The sequence below is a fragment of the Wolffia australiana genome, chromosome 19 (assembly GCF_029677425.1).
Source record: "Wolffia australiana isolate 7733 chromosome 19, ASM2967742v1".
Taxonomy (NCBI): domain Eukaryota; kingdom Viridiplantae; phylum Streptophyta; class Magnoliopsida; order Alismatales; family Araceae; genus Wolffia; species Wolffia australiana.
Window position 1 is genome coordinate 3276614 of NC_135853.1, and position 8204 is coordinate 3284817.

Sequence of the window (8204 nt, forward strand, 5' to 3'; positions counted from 1 at the left end):
TATTGTTATTTTATTTTTCCTTCAAAAAATAAATTACCATACTATTAAGAGGAGGATAAAATCATAAAATATTCTATGTATAGTTTCTAAAACAGCGGGTTGGTAAATTATGCTACACATTATATTTAAAAATGTTACTTTTACCAATTGCTTCATCTAATGCTTGAGATTAAAATTTCTATAAAGATGAGGATAATATAGAGAAAATGATCCCAAAATTAGCATTAAAATGAGCATAATTTCATGATGCATTTAGAGTTTATCAGCTCCCAAAGGTATATTACCTATTAGGTGTAGGTGCATCAATAAGAAGAAGATAAGTACAGGTGGACAAGTAAACAACTAAAAGGCAATGTTGTTTCAAAAAAATCTCAGTAGTAAAATATTATTAAAAATGCCATGATTAAATAAAAAGTAATACTTATATCCATAGCATCACACTATGACAATGAAATATGATGAGTGGATGTCAAGACTTAATTATTTATTCGAATAGTAGAGAGAGAGGTGTGTACAATATTATGCAAGGGTTAAAAAAAGGTGTTTAGGTTTTAAACATTAAATTCTAAAACCTCCATAAACCTCCAAATGGTGTACTTTAATGAAGTTATTACTAAGCCACGAAATTAAGATCAAGAGTCTCGGTGATTTGATGCCTAGACTGGCTTTCTTTGCTTAAATTTGGTTGTGTAATCGTCCAGTGGAATATGGACCAGGATTGGACTGAATTACTGCTAAGACCTTATCAGACTAGAAAATATGGGACCTTGACTGAGACTGTAATTCCATTGTCGTAAGGATAAGCCCGCGTAATCTCTATAGTTATCACAACAACAGTGGTGCAGACACGTTCGAGCTTTCAAATTTTAATCCCACAATGTTTTAAACTAACAATTAAAATAATAATGTGAAACTGTTCTTATATCAACCTAATTACCCAATACATTCTACCAGAAATAAAGTTCTTACATGAAATTATACTAAATGAAACGGAACATATTCCTACAATCACGGCTCGTATAGTTCAACCAAGGAAGACATGCCTTTAGTAATCTAAAAAATAGGACACAATATTTGTATCAAACTAGTGATTCGATGTTTTTTATTCTGGAAGATGTTTTATACGAATTAAAACAGACCGAATTCCTTGAATCTGGGTTCACCGTAGCATTCTGAGCGGACGACAAGCAGGAACTATCAAGAACAATGTTTATTTTATCTGCCTTCTTCGGTTCTCTCTCCTTTCCAGTCCTGCACTTTTCAATTTGTATTCTTCTCTGAATAACTAGTTAACGCCTCACGATACGAGTCTATCGTCAAGAAAAAAGAACACAGTTTAGATAAATGGTTGCTCGCGAAACGCCGTGAACGTAGTCAAATCACGAGGTAGACGTGTGAAATATCACAATCAATCTGGAAAGCTGGATCTATGGTGCCTAGTCAATTATTTAAGTACTTTCGTGCGTTTTTTCAGAGAGCAAGAAGTCCCAAATAAAGTAGTATGCATACGGAGCAGAGTAAGATAGTTGCGCGGCTTAAGTTTCAGAGTTCTGTTCTGTGCTTGCCAAAACCCTGTGACAGATTTGGACGGCAAAGAACAGGGAAAAGTATAAAGAAATCTGTGCACGGTACCTTGCCGTTGATCGCGACACAGAAAATATCGGCAGGATAAGAAGATCGACTTCCCAGAGTGCAAAATGTGCGTCGGGTTTCTCTTCGTTTTGGGCAGCGGCGAAGTGCCCATTAATCGTAAACACGAACCCCAGAAAAAAAAATCCACTCTACTGTCTAAGACAAGCTTGGCCGGAAGAAAACCCTAACTTTCTCCCCCTCTCTTCAGAATCCTCCTCTTCCTCCCGTTCCTTCGCCCATCGACACGTCGAAGAAGAATGGATCGCCCTCGTCCCACAGCGAGAACTCACCGCCAACATACGGCCAGACCTCACGCCCGTCATCCTGGTGCAAGAACACGTCGTCCGTCGTCTCAAACTGCGCCGCGGCCAGCGACGCGGCCGACGAACACTCCGCCACCGGTGGGCAAGAGATGGACAAACTCGAACTCACAGACCCGGCGAGAGACCCGATCTCGTCGTAAAACGCCGCGCCGAGAGCTTCTCCGGGCACTGGCAGCCGTTGATTCTGATCTTGATGCTGATGGATCTGATGCAGCGGCTGAGGAATGTTGAAGAGCGCCGTGGGTAGAGCTTGGATTAAGGGATAAGGGTAGCCTGAAGGGCGAGGAAGAAGAGGCCTTAGGGTTACAGAAGAAGTGCTACCGTTGAGGGCTGAAGAAGAAGGGGAAGAAGAAGAAGAGGGCTGCAGATTGAGCTGTGCCTTAGAGCCGTAGAGAACGAGGGCTGCTCTGTCGTAGGCCTTAGCGGCGTCTTCTGCAGTGGAGAAGGTTCCCAGCCATTTTCTCGTTCTTTTTCTGGGCTCTCGGATCTCTGCTACCCATTTACCCCAACTCCTCTGCCGCACCCCTCTGTACCTGAACTTGCTGTTATCAGGCCCCCCCTTGCCTTTCCCTCTCCTGCTTCTAACAGTTCCGCCATTGTTGCTCTCAACTCTTCCTTGTTCTTCTGGGAGAGGAGGAAGGTGATGATGGGTGTGGTGCTCTTCTATTGGGCGCATGCTGTCCATAATTTTTCTGGGTCGGAGAATTAAGACCCAAAATGAAGATAAGATGAAGGGGAAGACGGAAGGGGAGAGGAGATAGAAAATGGTGCAGTTCTCTTTGGTGGAGAGGGCGGTGGTCACAGAGAAAAGTTAAGGAAAGGCCTGCATGCTGCAGATCGTTTTCGAATTAGGGTTTTGGCGTCTGCATGACGACGCCCGTTGGAAGAAGAATTGATGGGAAGAGGAGGGGCGAGGGGTAGAGAGATAGAGATAGAGAGAGAGAGAGAGAGAGGATAGGTGAAAAGCCGGTTCATTGAATGGGGGAATAACTTCGGAGAGGGAAGATTAACGGTGTTATTATTGGTGCTGGATTCTTGCGGTGTTTCTTTTTAGATGGGTCGGAGCGATAGTCTTCTACGTCTCTCTCTCTCTCTCTCTCTCTCTCTTTCTCTCTCTCTCTTTCTCTCTTTCTCTCTTTCTCTATTTCTCTCTCTCTCTCTCTCTCTCTCTCTCTCTTTCTCTGTTTTTCTCACTCTCTCTCTCTCTCTCTCTCTCTCTCTCTCTTTCTCTGTTTTTCTCACTCTCTCTCTCTCTTTTTCTCTCTCTCTCTCCCTTTCTCTCTCTCTTTCTCTCTCGCGCTTCCTCTCTTTCTCTCTCTCTCTTTCTTTCTCTCTCTCTCTTTCTCTCTCTCTCGCTTTCTCGCTTTCTCTCTTTCTCTCTTTCTCTTTCACTCTCTCTCTTTCTTTCACTCTCTCTCTTTCTCTCTTTCTCTCTATCTCTCTCTCTTTCTCTCTATCTCTCTCTCTCTCTCTCTCTCTCTCTCTCTCTCTCTCTCTCTCTCTCTCTCTCTCTCTCTCTCTCTCTCTCTCTCTCTCTCTCTCTCTCTCTCTCTCTCTCTCTCTCTCTCTCTCTCTCTCTCTCTCTCTCTCTCTCTCTCTCTCTCTCTCTCTCTCTCTCTCTCTCTCTCTCTCTCTCTCTCTCTCTCTCTCTCTCTCTCTCTCTCTCTCTCTCTCTCTCTCTCTCTCTCTCTCTCTCTCTCTCTCTCTCTCTCTCTCTCTCTCTCTCTCTCTCTCTCTCTCTCTCTCTCTCTCTCTCTCTCTCTCTCTCTCTCTCTCTCTCTCTCTCTCTCTCTCTCTCTCTCTCTCTCTCTCTCTCTCTCTCTCTCTCTCTCTCTCTCTCTCTCTCTCTCTCTCTCTCTCTCTCTCTCTCTCTCTCTCTCTCTCTCTCTCTCTCTCTCTCTCTCTCTCTCTCTCTCTCTCTCTCTCTCTCTCTCTCTCTCTCTCTCCCTCTCTCTCTCTCTCTCTCTCTCTCTCTCTCTCTCTCTCTCTCTCTCTCTCTCTCTCTCTCTCTCTCTCTCTCTCTCTCTCTCTCTCTCTCTCTCTCTCTGGGTCGTCCATTTACTCTCCTCCATCTCGTTCTATTTTCTCACATACGCAAGGTTTATCTACCTGAATGATTGATCTAAATTGATTGCGGAAGCTGAAGGGACATCTGTGGGCAAGTTACTAGTCATCAAATGGATACCAATTTGAAGGGACATCTGTGGGTAAGTCAATAGTCATCTATCTAAAGAACGGAGGAAGAGAGAGAGTCAAGGTCGCTCAGTCCGGGTTGGATGCTGAGGAATTACGGTCATTGGGAAGTTCACTTGTGCATTCGAAGAGTCGACTAATGCGTAGATCCAAAAGAAACGTCCTTGGGAGGGTGCAAATCTGTCTTCTTTGAAAGGGACATCAAGTTCCACATGCGACCCTTCCCGGTTATTGCTTGCCGTCCTATCTTTCTGTTTTCTGTAAGTCGTTTTCTGAGTGTGTTATGTAGTTTATGAAGTAGTGTCCAAATAGAGGGGAAAAAAGTTCAACTGTGTTGAAAACAGTTGTGTTATGTTATGTTACTTTATGTTAAAGAAGGGAAGTCATAATTGGCGTTGTAGTGATATGGAGGCGCTTAGAATTAGAAAAAGGTAGAATTCACATTGAGTAAAAAATGTGATGATGAGAGCCCTAAGAATATTCGTTATCGTCAGAGAGATGTGTGTGAATACCCTGATTACAGTCTAAGAGTAGTTCGAATGATAGTCGCATTAAAATTTAAAAACGTAGAAATAACCCTTGTTATTCTCAATCTCACAAGCCTCCCTAATTCAATCGTGTTCTAAGTTTGATATGCATTTTCTATTGAATGACACCCACAGCTGATATCTAGAGATAAATCATTCTAAAACACTAAAATTAATCACTCAAATCATAAAAGGACGAGAAAATATGATTTATAAAGGTAGAATTCCAATTGCTCTCTAACTAAACCCTTCTTTATATGGATAATATTCATGACACTCGTGGAATTTCTTGACCTAAAATGTGTATGGCAAACAACAACTGATGATATATTTGAGGTTTTACCACTATACCCTAGAGAGCCATTACCTTAACTAAAAAAACAAAATATTTAAAAATTGGACAGTATATGTGATGAAAATGCTTCAGAGGTACCAGATAATCAATGATGCGTTGCATAAGATAAAAGTAGGTCATATAGGGGGATATAAATTCCACCAAGACGATCCATGAGTCAGGTTGTGTATGGCATGAGATTGAATATATATTAAGAGATAAAAGAAGAATTTGATGATGAGTTTTCAATCATGAAGAATTTTAGCCAATACTTTAGACAATGAGAGGAGTAAGGAAGCAAAGATGATCAAAAGAATTCCATGATTGAGAAGAGTACTCCATTATAATTTTTGGAAGAGGATGATACTAAAAAGACTAATATCAGAATTGAAACCACACATGAAATCCCTAATGAGTGTTTCTACATAGTATGCAACAAGAAAGCTTTTGTGCAATATATTAAAACTAGTCTAAAATATCCAACCAGGAGATAATATATGAATGGACTCTATTTGAGGTAGGGTAGAAAAATACCCAAATTCGGTCAAGACTGCATATTATACTTATGATAAGCTGGTCCTAGCCATAAGAATCATATTTTATACTATTAAATAAAGTTATATGTTCCTATCATTAGTCTAAATGGATAAGAAATGACATGGGGGTGAATTAGGTCCTGTAACATATTTACTTAGTCAATATGATCTACCTATCTAGGAATGAGGTAAAGGACAAGGTATACTCAGTTAAATTTTATAAAAAGCTTAGGCTATTCACTAATGTTTTCTGGGAGTATCCAGCCCCAGGAGATGATATGCCCTAATCAAATTCCCCCAACTTAAATACTTGGAAATAAGGAGTGACAAGGATACCAATAAAATTAAATGTTGGTGAATGTACATAGTCCTTGATCTCCGGTCTTCCACAGAGCAATAATATGTAACTTCCTTCAACTTGGTCCCCAAATCCTTCTCTTCTTCAGCCCTTAAGTATTTTGATAGTTTACCCCCACATTCTATTAGGATACTCTTAAATTTCATATATTCAGTGACTAAGTGATGGCGCAGCACCGCCGGACACCATCGAGCCATCACGCGAGGAGCCACCGTCGTCACCGAGCCCGCCACCGACACATGTCCAGCCGACACGACAAGCCGCCGCAGCGACGCGCGACCCCGAGTTCAGATACTCGTCATGATGCAAGCGCCACCTCATCCTCGGATTTATCCACTTTTATTTCTCTTTCGTTTTCCTTATCAGTGTAGTGAGGGGAAGGCCCATATGAGGACATCTTCCCCTCCCACCCCTGCTAATGGGCCTGTTTTTTCCTTTTCCCTTTTCTCTTTTTCATCTTCTTTCCCATTGTTGTTATGGGGGCCCATCTTCACCATCCTATATAAGGAGGGGTGGGCGCCCAAGACAAACACTCTTGAATTTGGAAGTTATATTTGTGGAAGTTGAAGAGTCACGTACGTGAGAAGAGGAAGAAGAAGAAAGAAGAAGAAGAAGAAGAAGAAGAAGAAGAAGAAGAAGAAGAGGAAGAAGGAGAAGAAGGAAAGGGGGAGAAGAGATCCGTCGCGCCGTCGCACTCCTGACGGAGTCACGCAGCACCGCCGCCGCTACGCCGTTACCCTCCTGCCGTAGACCACTGCACCGTCGCCCGTCGCGCCGCCGCTCGCCGGCCGGAGCTTCACCGCGTCGCCATCTCCTGGCCAGGGCCCAGTCGCGCCGACGCCCACCCCACAGCTCGCCGTCTCGCTGCCGCCCCGGCCCCGCTCGCCATCCCGCCACCGTCCTCCGCCTGGCGCGGACGTGCCGCCGCCGTACTCGACCCTTCACGCCCCCCCCCTTGATGTTCGCTGATCCCCTCTTAGCTGCGCCGGCCCTCGCCTTCCCCGCTATTCCGCTCGGTCCTCATCCTCCTGCCTCCGGGGCGCGCCACACCCACCGCCCGATCGCCTTCCCGGCAGCTCCGCACCCGCCCGAGCCGTGCTTCCCCGGCCTGAGCGCTAGTGGTGTGCGGTGCCCGCCAGGAGACGCGGCCACACGAGCCCTGTGCGCCACTTGCGCGTCGCCGCCCCCGCGCCGCACCACCTTTGCACGCCCGCTGCGCGACGCTCCCACCGTGAGGGCGCACGGTGCGCACTGCACCCCAGCGCCGCGGTGCCTGCGCGCGCTCGCCGCGTGCCCCGCCGCCAGCGCCGCTTGCTCGCGCGTGCCGCAGCGTGCCGTGCCTGCTGCCTGGAACGCCCCGGGTGTGTGCTACTACCCAGGGTCCTGTCGACCCCGGGCATTTGATTGGTGCTTGCACGCGTCCCGTCCCCGCCGCCACCTGACATCCTCATCATCGCCTACCTCCGTCTGCCCCGGTCGTACGTCAGCGCCATCGGCTCCCTTCCCCAAATCTCCGGATCCCGTTGGTACAAATAGCCGTCGCCAGCGCGACGAAGGTACCCCTTTACTTTGCCTATTTACGTCTCTTACGTCTTTCAGTGCACTTTCGATTCACCTACTCCGCGCTCGGGTTAGACAGGTGAGAGTGAGACAGGTTGAGAAGATGACGACTTTTCATCGAGAGTCTTACCTGCCCGGTATGAGTCGGGATCTCCCGACACGTGTGAGCACTTTAGCGGGGTTTCTCCGTTCGACGACGTACTCGCCCTCGACCCTCTCGGGCGAGGTTCAGGAGGTTTGCCTGACCTCACTCAGAGCGATCCCGTCAACTCTCTGGAACGGCACCCACCGCTCGTCGGCGCACGCAGGTACAACACGTAGGAACTCTCGCATTGCATGTCATCATTATTACCTGTCCGTTAGCATTTTCGGACGATGCTGACTGTCGTCGTCCGAGTAGGACCCTGATTCGAAACCGAGCCGCTACCCTCGGTGTCGACCGGATGACGTCTTGACGACGTCCGGCATCACTAAGGTATACACCAAAAATGAAATATTCGCTGAAGTTCATTCAATGATTATTTCATTGAAATAACTTCAGGGATTATTTCATTGAAATACTAGTTTCAACCAAATAGATTTAATGGATATCAAATATGAAATAATCACTCGAGTTATAATCACTGATTGAATATTTCATATTCAATCATTTGTCACAAGATGGTCCAATATACCTTGCTTTTACCTATCTCTTGATTCTCTTATTCTCTTCCTGCTATCTCTATATTCTCTTGTACATTG

The 8204-nt window shown here is 45.5% G+C and overlaps 1 protein-coding gene across 1 annotated transcript; it reads right to left on the reverse strand.

The window, feature by feature from the left end:
• Window positions 1–1496: 1496 nt before the first annotated feature.
• Window positions 1497–2973, reverse strand: ABI4 (Integrase-type DNA-binding superfamily protein). Its single transcript, XM_078590707.1, has one exon. The coding sequence runs from the start codon at window positions 2638–2640 to the stop codon at window positions 1837–1839; it is 804 nt and encodes a 267-aa protein (XP_078446833.1). The 5' UTR covers window positions 2641–2973; the 3' UTR covers window positions 1497–1836.
• Window positions 2974–8204: the final 5231 nt, after the last annotated feature.

Coding starts and splice junctions, on each gene's coding strand:
- ABI4 (XM_078590707.1), bottom strand. CDS start 2,640: ATGGACAGCATGCGCCCAATAGAAGAGCACCACACCCATCATCACCTT.